Consider the following 21,223-nt stretch of genomic DNA (forward strand, 5'->3'; position numbering starts at 1 on the left):
TTTACTCACCATCTTTTGTCCATATTCTTGCAAATCCATCATAAGAACCTGTTGCCAGAAGTGTGCCTTCACTCTAAAGAAATGCAGATTAACAATAATTGCGATCAACAAAACTAGGGAAAATATACATATGCAGTAAGCAGTTAAGCCATAACTAATAGGAAGATGCTCGATTCTGTCCTTAGTCTATCTAAGATAATTTCAGATTGCTGGTGTTGGGGCAACCAAAACACAATCTATAAAACTAAGTCAGGAAGAGGCAAATCAGTCAACACTTTTCTTTATAATCATAATGCAGTAGCCTGTGCTGAAGTACATGGAGACAAGGCATAGAAACATTGGGCTACTGTAGGTGCCAAACTTTTTGCCCATCGGCACTAATCCCATTTGTCCGCACTAGGTCCACATCCTTCTATGCCTTGCCTATTCAAGTGCCTGTCTAAATGTCTCTCAAACAGTGATTGTGTCTGACTCCATCACTTTATCTGGCAGCCAGTTCCAGATATCAACCACCCTCTGCGTTAAAAACAACTTCCCCCCCCCCCCCCCCCAAATCCCCTTTAAATCTCCTTCCTCTCACCTTAAACTTATGCTTTCTTGTTAGTGTATCCCTACCGTGGGAAAAAGATTCTGATTATATACCACTACTATGCCTCTTATAATTTTACATGCCTCTCGGCCCCCTTCACTCCAGGGAAAACTAACCCAGCCTACCAATCTCTCCCAATACTAAAGTCCTCCAATCAAGGCAACATCCTGGTGAATCTCATCTGCACTCCCTCCTGCACAATCACATCCTTCTTATGGTGTGGTGACCAGAACCTCTCACAACACTCCAAGTGCAGTCTAACCAGTGTTTTGTAAAGTTGCAACATAACACGGCAGTTTTTATATTTTATGCCACTACCTATGAAGGTAAGCACGCCATATGCCTTCTTCACCACCCTAACTTCCTGTGTTGACATTTTCAGGGAGACATGAACTTGAACCCCAAGGTCCTCCTGTTCATCAACACTCTTAGCTGTCTACCATGTATTATGTACGTCCTACCCCATTTTATCTTCCCAAATGCATCACCGCGCATTTGTCGGGATTAAATTCCATTTGCTAATGCTCCACCCAATTTTGGATCCAATTAGCCAACTGGCCTTGGATCCCATGTGACTTAAACCTCCTGGACCAACCTACCATGTGGAACCTTATGAAATGCCTTACTAAAGTCCATAATGCTATTTATGATAGCAAATCCTGGATTACGTATTACAGAAACTAATGTCCACAAATTTTGAAATAGGCACTAGTAGATATTTCTGAAAACCAAATTAAAAATAGCTAAAATGTAAACAAATTAATGAATCTTTTACAACTTTAATTTAGATTTCAATAGGTTCACCACTTACATTCCAGTCTAACGATGTGACATCTTTGTTGCTTGGTACATCTTGACCTCCTTCCCTTATGCAATGTCTAAGTACCAGCTGAGTGGGACCACCACTACTATTTTCACTAAGGTTCCAAATTCGTGCTGTTGAGTCTCCTGACCTGGAGGATTAATGTCAAATGTGATTTTTAAAATTTCAGTCATTAATTTCTGCTGAATGCTTTATGTTTTAGATAAATTTAAAGATAATTTATAATGAAAAATTATTTTTAAATTAAACAAAAGTCAGTTTGATATCTTATGAGATTTGATGCATGTAAAAATGTCTGACAATAAGCCAGCCTAAATCAGACAGCTTGTTCGTTCCCATCCATAAATCTACAATCAACTTCTAATGCCAGAAACAGCTCACCCAGATGCCAAGAGGTCACTGACTGGATTCCAAGCACAAATGAAAACTTCTGATTCATGGCCACGCAATACCATAGCTTTATTGGATGGAATATCCACATCTACATCAACTTCCATCATATCTGCATGATTATCTATTTGTTTTAAAAAAATAAAATTGACAAGTGTTAAGTAACTATTAAACACAAAAAAGTGGATTGAAAGTTTAATGCAAATAACTTTTAGAGAGAATGTCTTTTGCATACATTCCTCAATTTATGAAACTATTGCATCACTGGAAGGCATTTCATTAAACAAAAATTTGTGAATTGATAAGGGGTTTCCCATTAGTTTCAATGTAAACTCTCTGGTTGCATTCCAGAGCTCAAAAACTTCAGTCAAAAAGCCTAAACACATAAAAATACACTCACACAAGTATCTGAAATAAGAAATATCATTTGTTAACAATGAAGCCTAGACATATAATGTATGCTTTCAGTAAAAAATCCTGAATTTTGATTTGGGGTGGGGGGGAGGGGGGCAGTATGTGGAGAGGTTGTTTGTTCTTAGGGTCAAATCTAAAATAAGAGATCACCCTCTCAAAAAAAGCAGTCATCCAGATAACACAGGTGAAGCAATCCTTTTTTTCCTTTTTCTCCCTCTGAAGATCATTTATCTCTACTCCTCAAAGACTGATGGAAGCCGATGTTTTTTCAGGCGGATTCCTGATAAGCAAGATAGTGAAGGGGGATGGCACAGTAGTGCAACAGGTAGTGTTGCTGCTTCACCGCACCAGTGATTCAGGTTTGTTCGTAAACCAAGGCACTGTGTGAAGTTTGCACAATCTTACCAAACACAAAATCATAACAAAAATCTGGAAATATTCAGGTCAAGCACACCTGCGTGAACAGCAACAGTCAAATTTTAGATGTAAAATGCCAGTTTGCTTTTGTGTTACCTCAAGCTTCAGACATCATCCTTGTACATCAAACAGTAATCTCAACAGGGGTCACGAATGGCACAATCTCTAAGACCTCAAGGGGATATGAGATGACATGAGCATCTAAATGCTGCAAACAAGTTGTGGTTGAGCACAGGGAGGCTAAACAAAGGCCAAAAGTTAATAAACTCTTTTTTTCTAAACTAATTTCAATTTCTAAAGATAGATTGTTGGAAGATGAAGGGCACACTTCATAATCACAGACACAACAATAGGGGGGAGGCCACAAATTAAGGAACCAGACCACAATGAATGGGAGACAGAACAGGCAAGTCAAAAGGTGCCATGCTCTTTCAGAGTTTGCTTAACCAAAGGGAAATCAGGATAGGATGGAGAGCATAGTTTTCAGGGTTGCCAGCTGAATATCTTGGAAAACTCTGAGACAAGAGAGGAGGGAATTCAGGGATGTACCAGTATTAGTCCAGAGTATTAATTTTAACCAAGAAGTCTATAAAGTAGAGGGGAAAACCCCCAAAAAGCAAGCATCGCCTTCCAGTAGTTCTGCATAGAATTGCTAAGTTGACCTCACAGTAAGGAAAAACAAAATTAACCACTGAATACATGCTGCATGATTACAGTCCAGATACTTAAAGGGGCTCAAGTGAGATACTGGGATTCTCATTTCAATGTGTAATCTCTTTCCTTAAGTTCCAAGCAGTGTCATAAAAATTCAGTTATGGTGGTGGGTAGACAAAGTGGGGTAAGAAAGTACATTGTATTCTTGTTAATACTTACTAGTAACTGAGTGCCCTCCATTCTCTTCTCCATTTGCTGTATTCTCTCCATTCTTTGTTGCTCCCTGTTGACTGACCGCAGCAGCAGCAGCGGCTGCTGCAGCAGCTTGTTGCTGCTGCAGCTTGTCCCTGTAAGCTTGCTGCCTTGTCTGCACTACGTCTGGCATAACAGCGTCAATTAAAGAAAGGGACTCAATTGGCCTCCCATCAAATAGTGTGCCATCCTAGAGCAGAAAGCTATGACTCAGAATGATGACATTGCATTTGCATAACATTAAAAATTACATTTCATCAATAGTCTTAAATTGGAAATCAAAGCAATTTGGTTACATGCAGATCATTATTCCTTTTCGACTACCCCATTGTTTACCTAATTACTATGGGGTACACTGCTGACACCAACTTTTCATGGTACTGGCTCTTTCTCATACCCAAATTTAAACCTCTCAATTTCTCCTTCTTCCTTTAAGATATCCCTTAAAACTTTGACAGAACTTTTGTTTCATTTGTCCTAGTATCTCCTTATCTTGTCCAGCATCAATTTGTGGTTTGAATATGTTTCCATGAGATACTTTGGGATATTTTGCTCCGTTGATGGGGCCAGATAAGTATTGTTGTTCCAGCCAAGATTAAGCAAATTCAGCAATGGACATTTGGATAATAAAATCTTAACTAATATTGACTTTAAGTAATTTGTTTTTCCAATGGCTAATATTCAGCTTGATTTTTTTAAAAAATCAAAATGAAACAAAGTACTCAGAAACAAATGAACCAAAACTAATAACAGTTTTAATTTTATTTTTAAAATAAAATCAAAGCATGTGGGCAAAAAAAAGGTAATTTGAATCAAGTTCAATATCATGCTTTGTCTCATTCCCTGTATTGGGATAAGCACTGGTGCCATTAAAGAAAATATATAAATAACATCTTAACAATAGCATGCATTTACATAAGCCTCTTTAACACAATGAAAAATTCTGAGGCATTCACAAGATTATTGCCAAACAAAAATTTGATGCTCTGCCATAGAAATTCCCATCAGGGCACATGACCGAAGGCATGATTAAAGTAAATAGGTTTAAGAAACATCTTAAGGGAGGTAGAGGGCTTATGGGAGGCCATAGTAGACAGATCAGCAGATGACAAACAATTAATATCAGATCTGTACAAGTGGCCACATTTGGAGGCGTGACAAGATCTTGAGGAGGAGTTTGCAGAGAAAGCTGGTATAGGGGGAATGGTGTGAGCTAGGGTTTGGTTTTGGTGTAGAGGGTGGAAGCAGCAATTCGAGGCCATGGAGAGACTTGAAAATTACAAATAAAGATGTTGTTAGACTGGAAGCTGGTGTAGATCAGCAAGTACAACATAAAGAGTGAACAAGATTTGTAATAAGATATAGTTACATCTAAGATAAATGATCAAGTAACCACATCTATTTCTTTAATTACAGAAAACAAGATAAAGTAAAAGAGTTAACTAAACCTCCCCCCCCCCAACATAAATAAAATTTATAGTGCTTTTACACTTGCATAAATGCACACACCAGGTTATAAAACTTATCTATACCAATGCATCTCTTCCATATGTTATGCTGTAAGTTAGTCACATTTATTAAAACTATTTTCACTTTATGCATCTCTATGTTTAAGCCAAAATATATATCTACAAGATAAATAATATTAATTTGCATGGAACTGCTCAGTGAGGGAAAAATATTTTAAAATGGGAATTCCATTAAGGTACAGCAGAATTTATAACCTATTCAAAGTTTAAGTTTGCTCAACTCCCATCCCAGTAACCTCCTCTTATGTATGCTGGATACTAACCTCGTTGATACTGACTTCAGCTTCCACATATTGCAAACCCTTCTGTATGATCGAGATGAGAGCTGCTGGTGGCACCAGGGCTCCATTAATATTAGACTGACTGATGTGACTCTCTATACCAAATGTGAATGCTGAATGGGAAAAACCTTTGATAAAACAACAAAAAAAATTAATAACTTTAATACAAATGCTCACACACAGGCTTACAGAAAGTAGGTAGTAGGTCCCTGATAAGAAAGCACACTTCCATGACATCAAGAACATACACAGAATGATGAATAAATTAGAGACCACATACAACTTCATATTATTACACAATGATTCAGACCTCATTATATACTAAGAATCTTGAGTATGGCATGCACCTCCTGTTCAGTATTGTTATTTGCTGTTCTGCCTGCCAACACTTATAAAAGCATGAAAATATTTTATAACGTAAAAGGCTGGAGTTTTTTTGGCAGTTTTCCATTGCGGCTGTCCATTCCAATGGCTTGCCCCACTGGAAAAAAAAGTACAATTTTTTTCCCTCTGTATGTTAAATCCAGGAACTTAAATAAAAGAAACTAAAAAAAATACAATTCATGAAATGATTAAATTTAGGCAATAGCTCTATGAATAACTTCTTTTAATGCCTTAACCTCAAAATCTTGGTCTATTTCAAAAAACTAGGTTTTGATTGGAAATTTTTAACTTCAGGAGCTGTCTAGAATTTTCAACCACATGTGCATGCTGAGCATGTAATTTGCAGAATTTTCTAGAATGAATATGCACAACAACAGAAATTGGAAGGAAAATTGTGCCCACTAATCTCATGAAGTTTCAAAATCTTTTCTCAACAGATTTAAAAGAAGCAAGGGAATGCACTCTGAAAGCTTTACTTTGGACAAATGGTTTGACAAATAATGATTTCTTTATGAATCACTGAGATTGGTAAAATCTGTATCGAGCGCTGTAACAAACCTTTACAATTTCAGTTTTCTCTGACCTTTGATTTTATTCCCTGACCGTAACAATTTGTGCTTCCCCATCCCCATCCAAATTTGCCTATTTCTACTCTCCTAAAACAATTGTTACACAACTGTACACTTCTCAATGATCTCGGAACTTCTCAAAGAGCATCAACGTTCTCAGATTATTGCAGTATTAATTAGAAATGGCATCTACATAAAATTTTAACAATGAAATATACTAAGTGGAGATGGGTGTGTAGATAAACATAAACATAGAAATAAAGATAGAGTGAAACCATACTGCCCTTCACACTCTTTGTCCCATTTCAAAAGTTTACACAAATAAGGATATCTACGCCTAGAAAATGAGACCCAAAAGGATGGGCAAGAAGTACATGGGCATATCTGACAGGAAGTGTGCTGCCCACCATAAAGGTCAAGGACAAACAAGAGCTTTACCCATTCCTAAACTAATCATTAACCCCCCCCCCCCAGAAATGCAAACAAGGGGCTTTTTGCCTACTTCACAACCATTTGAACACTGAATGCAAGCTTACACTCAGAGAAAGAGGCCTTAAAGGATCACAATCAATACTTTTGAAGGCTTCAAATACTCTGCCCAAGAAATTCCTGACACTCCTCTTCACTGCTCTGCCACCTGACCATTATTCCCATCTTCGTACCTGCAATCCCAAGATCTTTAATCCCCATTACACTTTCTGCACCATGACTTCTCCCCAGTACCACCCTCCCACCCCCACCCCCACCATTCTGGCCGCTCCCACCCCAAGGATCCCCACCAGTAGCTTTCTATTTTCACAACCACCTTTTCAACTGTAAGTATCATCACTGGAAGGAAATAATTCACACTTTTCAAAGCCAATTTATGATATTTGATCTTCTTACCAGACTCCTGTAAATATCTATAAACCAGAAAGTTGACCTCATCACTGCTTATACTCATCTTCAGTCCCACTTAAACCATGAGGTCATTCGAGGGTAAGCCTATGTATTAAAAACAAAAATAAACAAAATCACTTGGTACTCGTTGCTTTCCTGTCTGGAAAATGGGACTTGCAAATCACTTTCACGCTTATTTTTCACCTTAATGATATGTAATAAGATGCTCTTTAAATATCCACAATTGCATGATGACTATTATGGGATTTGAAATTCCATTTTTACTTCATGGATTCCAGGTTCTTTACTAGTGTTCAGTGTATCATAATTTCACTTCATTTTTTCTTGTCCAACCATCTGAGAGGATCCAATCCAAAATTTTAAACTCATCAACAATCTAGTAAAATCACAGCATACAATTCATTTGTGGAACATTTGGGTAAATATTACAAATGCTACAATTTACTAAACAGAATTCAGCAATCTTCAACCTAAAGATTTACTTATTGCACAAGGGTATATTTTGTGATGGCAAAGTCATTTAAGGTCATATTCAGAATGTTGCATTCCACAAAAATGAAGACTGAGTACTTCTCAGTCTATTTATACCATATTATAAATGATAATTATCAATATTGCAACAATTTTTAAATTTGAACATCCAGCATTAATATTGGCAATTCATCCACATTCTTCCCTCCAAAGAACCCTTGAACCCCCAACACATGTGTTTTGGTAATTATACATATAAATAAGTTATAACATGATTGCTGCCTTCATAGTTGAACTTTCCAAGTATGCCTTGTTTTTCCAAAGGCCAATCAGGCATAAATTGCATCATATTCAGGATTTCTAGAGTATAGTAAATGCATCTGATACCTCTAGTTGCTGGACAAATATTGACAAGACACAAAAATTACTTAGCATTTTGTTGAAAATGGCTTATTATTCATTCAACATAGTGTTTAACACCCCAGATTATTTTGATGATGAAAGTTGTGAATTTCCTTTGGCAATTTGATTTCAAAAACAAAGACAGAATCTGGCTGAAAGCCAAGATGCTATATATCACCTCACCAGGAGGCTGTGATGACGCAAGCATTGTTTTTACAAAATCTTTCCACTGAAGTCACATATTTGATAACTTCCATCATTCACAACTTTTATTGTTTTGAAAATATTTTGAAATAATGGTGAGATATCAAATTTGCTATTACTACTCAATCTATTGATTTGTTATTTTGTTTTATGATTTCAAGTGTTCCATTAAGCCCGATTACATTTTTGCTTGAATCATAATGAGTAATTTTCTGCCAATTTTGAGTTGAAGAGAACTAAGAGGGTTAATCATTTACCCAAAAATCACTGTTCTTAATACTTTATGCGCAAGGCTACATTTCAGCTAAATGATATGCATTCTATGCAAGTTTTTTGCCCCGAGGATGAACAAAATAAAAACTGAAAAATCACCTCAATTCTAACTGGACTACTTAATTCATCATCTCCCTTCAGTCTTCGCTATCATTTGATTTTAAGTTTATATCTAAAATACAAAATACTGCATTAAAATACACCATCTTTACTATAGCACAACCAATGTTTCACAGCAGAATTCAGGCACATTGTAGACCCAAGATTGGCAAGATTTAGATGTGGATAGAGGTTTGGTTTCATCTTGCATTAACTGATTTTCTCATTAGACAAAATTATATTTTAAAGAGTTTCTTTTATACAACACTCCTTCAAATTAAAATTGTTTTCAATGATTCGCCTTTGTTGTTAATTGATCCCAGATTAAAAATAAACAGGGATATTAATAAATTGCTTTCAGGCTTTATGTTTTCAAGTAGAAAAATCCTGTAAAACATAATCCATTACAAGGAAATCATATTCATCTAAAACGATTCAGAAAATCAACAGCTGCATATTTTTATGATAGAATACATTTAAACTTACCTTTCATGAATAGGCTATTAACGCATTCCCAACTTTTATTTAGGAAATGTTTAAGGATGGAGGTTTCACGTCACCTTAGATCACTGGACATGTAGTAAAGCTGGAAAATAAAACAAATGAAAAATACTCACCAACTTTGTATCAAAAGAAATGCTAAAAAATAAAAAGGCATTCAACCATTGTTGTTTGAAGGGCTAATATGGACACATGTGGAATCATTTTTATTATCTGGTGGTTTTTGATGAAGATTTGATGATCGGTGAGTAGAGTCATCGAGAGATACAGCATGGAAACAGGAACTTTGGCCCATTAACTCCACATTGGCCATCAAGCACCCATTTTTACCCTCATTCTACCTTACATTCCCATTAATTTCCCAACCCCGAATTCTACCACTATTGCACACACTAGGGACAATGATACAGTGGCCAATTAACCTATTAACCAGCACCTTTTTGGGATGTAGGGGGAAACCAAAGTACCCAGAGGAAACCTATAGGTCACAGGAAGAGCAACCAAACTTCACATAGACAGCACCAGAGATCAGGATTGAATCCAGATCACTGGAGCTGTGAGACTGCAACTCTGGCTAAGTAAAAAGGCAAAAAAGCAGAGAGTGGAGTAACCCAGAGTATTGGAAGGTGGAACACCACAAAGATGCCAAGACCAACAGATGTAGCATATTTGGAATTTCAAAAAGCATTTAGAATAGTGCAATTAGTTGGGTTTGAATATATTAGCTTGGAAAACAGCAGGATCAAGAAGATCATTTTGGGGTTGGGGTTGGGGTTGGCAGTCTGCAATGCAACACTGGGTGGGGAAAGCAAAAAAAACACCCAGTGATATTTGTTAGTTGGAGTTGTAAAAAGATGCTTTCCCCACCCAGTCATGCATTGTTAGGAAACTTGGAAACATTATGCTCAATCATATCATCTATGTTGCAGATCCTGAATGCAGATTTCTTAGGATCAAGCACTTCTGCTTACATGTCCCATTAATTGCAGACTGCCAACCCCAAAATGGTGTAGCCAACCTTCCTACTGGCTTTTTTAAAATCGTCATGGTAACATAGCGGTTAGCGCGATGCTATTACAGCGCCAGCAATCGGGGTTCAATTCCCGTCGCTGTCTCTAAGGAGTTTGTACGTTCTTCCGCGTCTGCAGGGGTTTCCTCCCACATTGCAAAGACGTACATTGGAAAGGTTAATTTGGGTTTAAAATGGGCGGTGTGGACTCGTTGGGCCATAAGGGCCTGTTACCACGCTGTAAATAAACTTTTTAAAAAATCACACTGCAAAGTTCTTTGGTAGTCAATTGTCCATGCAGATGGTATAACCAACGTAGGTCATTTAACCTCCAGGTTCACATTCAGCGAGGCTGCTTGTCAAACTTACAATTGTTGCTAGCTTTGTTAGGCCACTTAATTTCCATTATGTTGAAGGCAATTAACAATAAAAACAGTTCTCAGTTCTCTAACAAAATAACAGGTCTGTTGTGCTCCCTTGTCTCCCAAATTTGTTGTCTGGATTAAACTCTATTAGCTATAAGGAGAGGCTGGACAAACTTGGATTGTTTTCTCTGGAACATTAGAGACAGAGAGGCAATCTGATAGAAGTATGTAAAATTATAAGAGTTACAGAAAGGGTAGATAAAATCCTTTTGCAGGGTGGAAATGTCAAATAGAAGAAAACATAGGTTTAAGGTGAGAGGAAGAAGGTTTAAGGTGAGAGGAAGAAAGTTTAAGGAGATCTGCGAAGCAAGTTTTGTTTTTACACAGAGAATAGTAGGTTCCTGGAACATGCTGCCAGGTAAGTAGTGGAAGCAAGTATGTTAGCAACAATTAAGAGGCATCCAGACAGATACACGAAAAGGCAAGGAAAAGAGGGATACTGATCACGTGCAGGCAAAAGGGTGTAGTTTAGATTGGCATCAGGATCAACGCAGACGTGGTGGGTTGAAGGGTCTGTTCCTATGCTGCACAGTTCTATATTCTATGTTCTAATTAGCTGCCCTTCATTTATATTCATGGTGATGACAGAGGTGGTGGATTTCTACCAAATGACTGCAATAGAGTTTCAGTTTTCTTTGCATTAATACCGTCACAAATGTAGTAAATGTTGTAAGTCATCTTCAAAAAAGCACAATAAAAGCAGTCAGCAACCTATAGTAGATACTTTATCTCATTGAATTGTTCTCAATTCTATGCAGATTTATATTTATACAATATTGGCACTGGAGAAAAACCGTATTTCCTTTCAAGTCATTTCAAAAAGAGTCAGACTGTATTGCTAATATTTATTATTAAACCACAGAAGCAGTGACATGAATTCCCTTGTGCTGTTCAGCATGTACATAAAACAGACCTTTATAGTACCTCAAAAATCAACATACATGAAATGTCACCATTAGAGTTGCAAAGTTTAAGAGAAATGCTTTTAGGAAATAACCAAAATTCTCTCTTCTACTTGCCTGTTATGAAGGTTAAAGAACTGTTTTCAATAACAGCTCTGTTCACTTACTTCAGTATGAAGATGTATCATAACAACATGATAAATAAAAGTACTTCAACCTCAGTATGAAAATTACTTCCCATTCCTATATCAAAGTTATAGGTCACCTACAAAGTGTGATTAAGTTGTATTCTATAATGAAAAATATGCTAAACCTACAGAACAAAGAAAATATTACAGGCCATTAATAAACCCAGAAGCTGATAGGATTTTGTTTACGACTTGTCTGAGTAATTTACCAATCAATCTATAATTATTTTAATTCCTAAGTGGCCATGTAAGGATTTACAAGCAGCTTCATAACATTCACATCATTCCAAATTTGATTCCTGGAAGTTTGATTGGAAAGTCTGCATTTTAAAATAGCCTAAAACTCGTTGCTCAAGTTTAAAAAACAAATATAGGAAAAATTATAGGCTGATGTTGTTTCACGGGTTACCAGGTTCTACCTTGAAAATTTAATTCCACCAAGGAACAGTTCTGACAGAGATGGCCACACTTGCCACTGATCTATTCGAAGATATACCTAAATGGTACTGATCTCCAGAGGCCAAATGCTGCTCAAAGCTGACTCCCGCCCCAAGGGCAAGGCTCTGAGGTGGGTATTGCTTTCAGGAATAAATCCAATTATGCAGTGGGGGGGTGACAAAACAAGTCCCTCATCTCACCACAAAACTGCTTAGCCAGCCGTCAAAACACTAAATATATATGATACTCAGATAAAATCAATGACAAATCCAAAACTATTAAAAACAATTTTTAACTGTAAACATTTAAAACATTTTAAACAATTAAAAAAAACAAAAAAAAACTAAAAAAACAAAAAAAAAATGGAAATCAACTAAAATTTAACCTGTCCCTGGATGCATATCACACCATTCAAACAAAAGGAAATGTTGTGTGTCATATCCAACTTCCTGCTTTGCCACTGCACTCCGTAAGAAATCCAACATCAGAGCACAGCAAGGAAAATACTGCAAACGGTTGCCAGCAAATTTGGGACTTCAGCATTTGCATGCATATATGCGGGATACCAAACTTGGTAGCACTTTCATGGGAAATGCTTGGATTTTCCAAGAGAATCCAGGCCATTAGCAGTAATGTGTTTCACAGTTTCAAGAAAAAGTTTGTTGAAGTAAACATTTGAAAAGCGAACAAATTAAAAATTACAGTGCAAACAAGAATATTTGTCTATTTAAAGATGTCCAACACTTCACAGGAAAATAATAGTAATAATAATAGTGTGACTCAGCTTTCAGTGAATGTCTACTATCCTGGCACAATCATGCTGGCATTCATCTCCTGACCACAACTGTCTCATGCTATGTAAAGGGGGTTAACCAAATAACTGCAAACCCCAGTTATAGAGAGCAACTTCTGAACCACTCTTTATTCAAACCACATTTTAAAAAAGTCAACAAACCTTAACCCTACCAAATGGAACATACTGCAACTGAAGAAAACACAAGAGCACAAACATTACAAGGAAGTGGATGCCACAAATAAAAAGCTGCAGAGGGAGCCAAGGATATTCAAATTTCCAAGTATCACAGCCCATTGTTGTGGAACATATAGTAAATTATGTTTAGTATACATACTGTTTAGTTTAATTTTTTTTTAAGTTTTTTAAAAAAAATTTTATTTACAGCGTGGTAACAGGCCCTTCCGGCCCAACGAGTCCACGCTGCCCATTTTAAACCCAAATTGACCTACCCATACGTCTTTTAGAATGTGGGAGGAAACCGGAGCACCCAGAGGAAACCCACGCAGACACGGGAGAACGTACAAACTCCTTACAGACAGCGACGGGAATCGAACTCTGATCGCTGGCGCTATAATAGCGTCGCGCTAACCGCTACACTACCGTGCCGCCCAAAACTATACTGTATATTTCAGGATAGCTTGTAGTTGAAATAATAGAAGAAAACATCTACTTTTTAGTGTTGGTCAATAAGCCTCTGCTTCCAAAAGTACAAGATAATAAATCATATCTTAAGTGCTGTATTTTGTTTCAGACCAGCCAGTTACAAATAGGACCAGGGTGATTTTTCAGTCCAATCCTGTCTAAAGAATAAAAATGAGAACCTTTCTAATGTTCTCACCTTTATTCTTGCAACTAAGATTTAGTTCAACAAATCAACACAATATTCAGAACCTCTATGTTAGCAGAAAATGTTAACTCAGTAAAAATAAGATTCCAAACCAATGAATGATAATCCATCTAAGATGCTACTCATAGAAACTGAACCAAAAGTAAATGAAAGGTTGCATTAACAATGCTATAAGCAGCATTTTTCTGAGAAATTTTCCAGCTTTTACTGCAAGAAATTCCTACAACTTGCTTCCACTTTAAAAACACTATTTAAAGATTAAGTGACAGTTTACTGTGAATCATATGCCCATTCCACCTCTAATTCACTGACGGATACTGTGTTGGCCATAAAAGGTCTGTAAATGAACAGAGTAAAAGGTCCAACCATAATGGCACAAGATGTTGAATTCACAATACCCATAAGCAGCTCATTGGGCCAGATTCCATTAACACATCATGGCAGCAACCTTCATTAACCTTGGCTTTTATCCAAGCATCGCCCTTCTGTTTATTCCTTTGTGATGGTGTTAGGGGACTGCCACCTAACCCTCCATCAGCTGAAATAATGTGAACAATGGGATTATTATAATATATCCAAAATGAAGAAAATTGTGTCCCTGAAAATGAGCAAAAAATTTGTCTCATACATGATCAACAGCCTTCACAGAGGTTACATATAAATGCAAGATTTAGAATGACAGACAAGATAACAAAATAGAATACATTCAAGAACAAAAAGATATGGTGAGAACAAATGCACAGGGGGGGAAAACAAATGAGACATAGGAAAATCCACAGTTGTCGGTGTAAGAAAACAAGAAATTCTAGATTAATAGCATTATCTTCTTACCCTAGTGCATTAATGATTACACCTAGTTACCACAAAACTCTGAAACTTCTTTCACATTATGTTGAAAGCTTACATTTACTTTCATACCGTTCTTCACATTCACAATTTCTGCCACACATCAACATGCACATACAATTAACATTATTGTTAATTGTTACTGCAGTGTTTTTAACAATCCTAGAAGGAACACATTGTATGCTATATATTGTCACAGTGAAGCATGATGTTTCTTGCAAAATGATTATAATTCACAATATTACACACTCCTAGCTCTGGAACCACTGCAAGTCTGAAACTTGCTGACTGACAAATGTCATATCTGCACTTAAGATATGATACCTTTATTAGTCACATGTACATCGAAACACAGTGAAATGCATCTTTTGTGTAGAGTGTTCTAGGGACAGCCCTCAAGTGTCACCATGCTTCCGGCACCAACACAGCATGCCCACAACTTCCTAATCCATATGTCTTTGGAATGTGGGAGGAAACCGGAGTACCAGGAAGAAACCCACACAGTCATGGGGAGAACATACAAGTTCCTTATAGACAGCGGCCGGAATTGAACCCGGGTTGCTGGTGCTGTAATAGCGTTATGCTAACCGCTGCACTACCGTGGACTGCCACTTTGCTCCAACATTCAGCTCCAAGTAGAATTCAACGGCAGAGCCCACAGAAATGTTGCTCACTGTAGATGCGATGTAGCAAACGTGTGTAAACAACTATAACTTGAATTCTTAGGCAAAAAAATCAGTTTTTGAAAGATGAGTGATTGAGGGCTATGGGGATCTATCACACAAAAGGAGTTGAGGCCTGGGGCAGAACAGCCATGATCATATTGAATGGCAGGGCAGGCTTGAGGGGCCAAGTAGCCTACTCCTGCACCAATATTCTTGTGTTCTTGTGCTTCAAAGGCGATTCAAGACTGATAACATCCAGAATGCAATGGAAAACAAAACTTAAATTTTCCACTAGTAAATGGAAAAGTTTTTTTTTTAAAAACTTAAATTTTCCAAAGTTGGCCCACGGCCAATTACAGAACTTCCAAACATTACTTGGTCACTTTTTTACTAATAAGGTGAGTCACAACCACGTTGCATAAATGGTTGCATTAAAAAATGCTTTATGTTTCTAATATTTTAAAACCCAAGTGCCCAATTTAGCATCATTAAAACACACTTACAATGGATTGCCTGACATTTATAAGTGCACATTTATAGTGAGATGCATCTATGAATTCCTGATTGTGCTGCAACTCCATCAGAAACACACATTTTGCACAACATTATAATTGTTGAATCCCAAGTCTCATCAACTGTGAGAATGAAAGCTCAAATAAAAAAAAAGGAATCTATATCTTCCCAGCTCATAAATTGTCACTGACAGTTCAAGTTTGATATTGCACAGGTAGGCATCAGGGTAACTGACTAGTTATTCTGTTGTACCATGATCAGCATACTGTCACTGATGCTTCATTTTGATCTTGATAAAATTACCAATGAAACACACTTTTACTTTACTACACAGATAAATATTGATCCGCTAACTCCTGGGTATAGTTAAACAGCTGCAAATTAATATGTGGATATCATAAGTGATAAACATGACATTCTCTCCACTAAGAGTTTCCAGTCACAACATCACTAAGACAAAGTCTCCATTTATATACACTGTTTTTGAACAGTTGGCCCAAGAAAGGAGTAACTTTTACTGAGTTTACTATATAGTAACTAAAAATGAATTCTTACAAAAATATACCTTAAAGAGAAGTCATTTTAGCTTTTAGAACAAACTGTCATCAGTTATTACTATAAACTCTAGTCGCCTGTGACCTCACAGAGCTATTACTAATGATGTGTATCACCCAAACTCACACTGGTGAAATAAAATACTCTAATAAACTGTAATAAGCTGTGATTAGGGGTTCAACACAAAGGTGCCAGGGAATATGAATGGAAGTACATTTAAAATTACAAGTTCTCTGTAAGGATTATAGAAAATGTTGTGGAAATGACTGAAAACTAAAATTGTTTCTGTTAACTATAAACAGTACCAATTTATTGGGATGACACGCTGTTCAATGAAAGCATTAAAGCTTACCCCAGGAAACCTGCAGCTATGCTATTGGGCAGGATGCCATTCATGGAATGCATGGCGGATGGTGGTGGGGGGGTGGGGGGCGCGGGTAGCACAAGTTCAAAACAGATGAAAAGTATCCTAAAATGCATACACTGTTATAGTTCAAATAAGTACTGGCTCAACCTTCACCAGCAAAATGTTATGAAAAAGCAGATTCTTGAACAGAATGCTATTTAAGGCTATAAATGCAATATTGTTAGGACATGCATAAACTGGACATTCACGAAAATACTCTATATTCAATCGAATGAAATTTGGATTTATTGCCCAAATACCATAACTGTTTCAGCTTGGGTCTGGCCCTCAGTGACACGCCCAATTAATTTTTGGCTTTGCCACTTTGTTATTGTGACATGCTGGTATAACCCCTGCAACCCCTGACAAGTTCCAACACAGACCAAACTTCTGACACCTCTGTAATTTCATGGGGATTTTTTTGCGATTGCAATCATGTTAAAAAGGCCAGCAGATAATCCAAAGGGCAGAACCACAAAAGTAAACAAAATTTGTCCTCCATTTGTTAAGTACAAAAAATATTTTTTTCAAAACCTATGTGTACATTGTCCAAAATCCAAGAAAATCCAGCATGGTCTGTGTCCTAAGGGTGCCAGATTTTGGACATAAAACGCATTTCATCAATTCTGAGAGAAGCAACAAGAAGGGGTAGAGGGTAGTAGACCGCTACCAAGAGTCACTTACATTTTATTGTACATTCCCCTACTATGAATTCAGAGAGTCACAGACTTGTACAGCACTAAAACTGGCCCTTTTGCCCTGTGGGCCAATGCCAACCCTTTTTTTCCCCACAATAATCCCATTTGCCCACATAAGACCTGCATCCATCCATGCCTTGCCTATTCAAGTGCCTGCCTAAATGCCTCTTAAACATAGTGATTATACCTGATTTCACCACCTCCTCTGGCATTCCAGAAATCAACCAATCTCTGTGTAAAAAAACATTCCCCTCAGATCCTCTTTAAAATTTCGTCCTCTCACCTTAAGCCAATGATGTCTTGTTTTGGATACCCCTACTATGGGAAAAAGCTTCTGGCCATCTCCCTTACCTGTGCCTCCCAAAAATAGATAAACAAAATCAAATAATGCCTGTTTTCAATGTACTTGGTGAGAAGCAGATATTCTACTACACAAATCATTCTATTGGGAGACAAACTATTATATCCTTTCATCTTTCCCTCAAAGTTGTTCCATTTACAATAGTGATAATAGTTATACGTGGCAAACCAAGCAGTTTACTTACAGCAGCAAGTAAAACAAATGGTCAGTTGAACTCCTTTTATTGATGCATGACTGAGGGGAAAATTGATCAGACAGCAGAAAATTCCACTGCTTTTTCTCAAATATTGAAGTCAATCCCTTACATCCTTACAACTGAAAGAAGACAACTCTAGTGATGGAGAACTTAGCACACAGAACACAGAACAGTACAGCCCTTCAGCCCACAATGTCTGTGCCAAGCATGATGCCAAATTGAACTAAATCTCTTCTGCCTTCATATGATCCACATCCCTCCATTTCCTGCATATTCATGTCTCTATCTAAAAGCCTCTTAAATGCCACTATCGTATCTGCTTCCACCACTACCCCTGGCAGCCTGTTCCAGACACCCACCACTCTCTCTGGGTAAGTAAAAACTTGCCATGCACATCTCCTTTAAACGTTCCCCTCACCACCACCCCCCCCCACCCCAAAACATGTCCTCTCATATTTGACATTTCTACCTAGGAACAAGTTTCTGACTATCTGCCCCATCTATGCCTCTCATAATTTTATAAACATCTATCAGGACTCCTCTCAGCCTCTGACGCTCCAGAGAAAACAACCCAAGTTTGTCCAACCTCTCCTTATAGTTCACAGCCTCTAATCCAGAATCCCAGTAAACCTCTTTGAAATCCTTTCCAAAGCTTCCACATTCTTCCTGTAATAAGGCGACAAGAATTGCACCACAATACTACAAAGTTTTGTATTGCTGCAACATGACTTCCTTACTGCTATACTCAATGAAGGCAAGCATGCCACACACCTTCTTTACCACCCTATTTCTGTGGTCACTTTCCAGGAACTATGGTCTTGGAACCCAAGATACCTAGGTACATCAATGCTGCTGAAGGTATTCCCACTAACTGTATACTTTCCCCTTGCATTTGACCTCCCAAGGTGCAAGACTTCACACTTGCCCAGATCAAACTCAATCTGCCATTTCTCTGCCCATATCTATAATTGACCTATATTCTGCTGTATCCTTTAACAACCTTCTTCACAGTCCACAACTCCACCAACCTTTGTGTCATCACAAACAATTTTATATGTTACCAATAATATGTACCACATTTTATATCAGAATTTTAAAGCTGCACTGAAGTTTTCAGTATAGAGAGACATGCTAACTGCAGAATTATTCCTGTATACGATTGGAAGGCACAACAATTCAAGTTTTAAAACAAAGGGCAAGACGCTAGTGGCAAAAGATGTAGTGACACAAACTGGCCAAAATTGAACGTGTTCTCCCTTTGGTGCACTCATCTTTCAATGTAATTTTTTTTTCCTTCAGACACTTCGAGGGAGTGTAATAGCTACATAAAATATAATGATGGAAATAGCTTCAAGTTTTATACTTCTTAGATTAAATCTAAAGGTAGAGAACACCTAAAGGTCACATACTGCAAGTAACCAACCAACTAACCACATACTTGTTCGCTTTAATAAAAGAAAGGTTTCAGAATGGATCTTTGGTATGTGTGAATCAGCTTACAGAATGGAAAGGAAAAAAAAAGATTCTTGTTGGCAAGGGCATGTGTGTAAGTCAGCTGAAGTCAAGGAGAAGATCAAATCTGGATGTGACTCCCTCATGGTCAAGGCCTCTACTGACATTCAGGTTTGCACTTGGAAAAATTGTATTTGTGATAGAGGGAGTGCGTTGGATTTAACAAGTTGTTTTCTTGGGTGGTGGGTTTGCTGTAGGAGGAGAGGTTAACCACAGTGGCCTACACTCTTGAGCATAGAAAAATGAGAGGTGATCTCTATCTTGAACATTCTCCGCAACTAAGCATTCACAAGCCTTTTGGGTCAAGGTTTCTAAACATTAGGAAATTTCTTCCCATCTCTATCCTGAATAGCTGAACCCTAATTTTGAAACTGTGATTCCAAGACTTCCCAACCAAGACGAGCATCATTCCTGTGTCTCATATAGAGTAGCATAAAAATTTTGTATGTTTTAACGAGATCACCTCTCATTCTTCAATACTCTAGAGTGTAGGCCAATGTGCTTAACCCTTCCTCCTACAAGGAACTCATCACCCACGAAACCCATTTGGTAAATCCGCTGCACACCCTCTATCACAAATACAATTTTTCTCTCAGGAAGAACAGATCTGCACACAATATTTTATATGCAGCCACACCGGGGCCCCATGTAATTGGAGCAATCCTCTTGTAATAAAGGCCAGCATACCATTTGCTTTCCTAATTACTTGCTACACCTACATGTTTACTTTCAAGCATAATGTACAAGACACCCAGGTCCCTCTGGACACCAGCAACAGTTGACACAAGAACCATTGCACCAAAGACTCTGCCAGCTGGGGTGAGACTGAAGAAAGCAAGAGGCAGAGGAAATATACTATAGGTCAGTGGCATCTGACTCCCTCAGAGGATGCAGAAGATTACAGAGGTCCAGGGAGGTTTTTCTTAATAGAAATAAAAGTTTACTTAGAGAGATCACAAAAATAGTTAAGAATAAAACAGATTCAGCACACTAGCTGTCCTGTCTACAGAGCTGCTAGCAGTCCACAGGAATCCTGAGGACAGACTAAGCTCATTAAAAAGAGTGACCCGTGATATTTTCCAGGAACAAGTGTGTGGGGTGGCTGTTTGGGGAGGTGGGGGGCAGGGGTGGTTGCACAGACATCTATTTTACTGAGTATAGACAAATGAAGCTTTCATTCAAAAAGGTTGGGAACAACTGGGCTCAGAAAATACACTTCCTTCACAGTTTCATAGCTGCACACTGCCCTGTCATCACCAACACTTTATTAGGAAGAGTTTAAAAACCTGGAGCAAATTATGCCTCACATTTCTAGCAGTCACAATTTTTATAAGTGCATGGGAGGCGAGTGAAGCATCACACTGAAAGTTCTTTCTTTTGCTTTAAACTCAATTCTTGCTCAGTGGTGAACATTAAAATAAGACCAAGGGAACTTTAAATTTTCTTGGGTAACTTTATCAATACTGATAGAAACTAATAGTGCGGTAATTATCACAAATGCTGCAATATGCTGGAATAAAATGATGATACACATTTAGTTTATAAGAAATTTACAATGATAAATTTATTTTCCAAAAAAAATCCTATAGGCTGTGAATTTATTTCTAGGGTTCGTGTCAAGACCAAAACTGAAAAATTAGGTTATAAAAAATGGGAACAGCATAAATAAACAGGATTAGGAATATAACCCACGCAGGAGGATAAATGTAATCAG

The 21,223-nt window shown here is 37.6% G+C and overlaps 1 protein-coding gene across 5 annotated transcripts in view; it reads right to left on the reverse strand.

Annotated features, from left to right (window-relative positions):
- Window positions 1-21,223, reverse strand: part of tbl1xr1a (TBL1X/Y related 1a) — a 125,087-nt gene that overhangs the window by 24,710 nt on the left and 79,154 nt on the right. For 3 of the 5 annotated variants that reach the window (XM_052018026.1, XM_052018028.1, XM_052018030.1), the window contains 7 exons: window positions 9,138-9,237; window positions 7,188-7,286; window positions 5,332-5,477; window positions 3,507-3,729; window positions 1,794-1,926; window positions 1,401-1,542; window positions 10-73 (listed from right to left, as the gene is read on the reverse strand). In XM_052018026.1, the coding sequence (XP_051873986.1) occupies window positions 10-73; window positions 1,401-1,542; window positions 1,794-1,926; window positions 3,507-3,729; window positions 5,332-5,477; window positions 7,188-7,245 (766 nt within the window). In that variant the 5' untranslated portion in view covers window positions 7,246-7,286; window positions 9,138-9,237. Of the gene's footprint in view, window positions 1-9; window positions 74-1,400; window positions 1,543-1,793; window positions 1,927-3,506; window positions 3,730-5,331; window positions 5,478-7,187; window positions 7,287-7,385; window positions 7,579-9,137; window positions 9,238-21,223 lie in introns of all 5 variants that reach the window. The other 2 variants (XM_052018029.1, XM_052018027.1) reach the window with 2 other exon arrangements.

Source organism: Pristis pectinata, chromosome 6, assembly GCF_009764475.1.
Source record: "Pristis pectinata isolate sPriPec2 chromosome 6, sPriPec2.1.pri, whole genome shotgun sequence".
Classification (NCBI taxonomy): Eukaryota; Metazoa; Chordata; class Chondrichthyes; order Rhinopristiformes; family Pristidae; genus Pristis; species Pristis pectinata.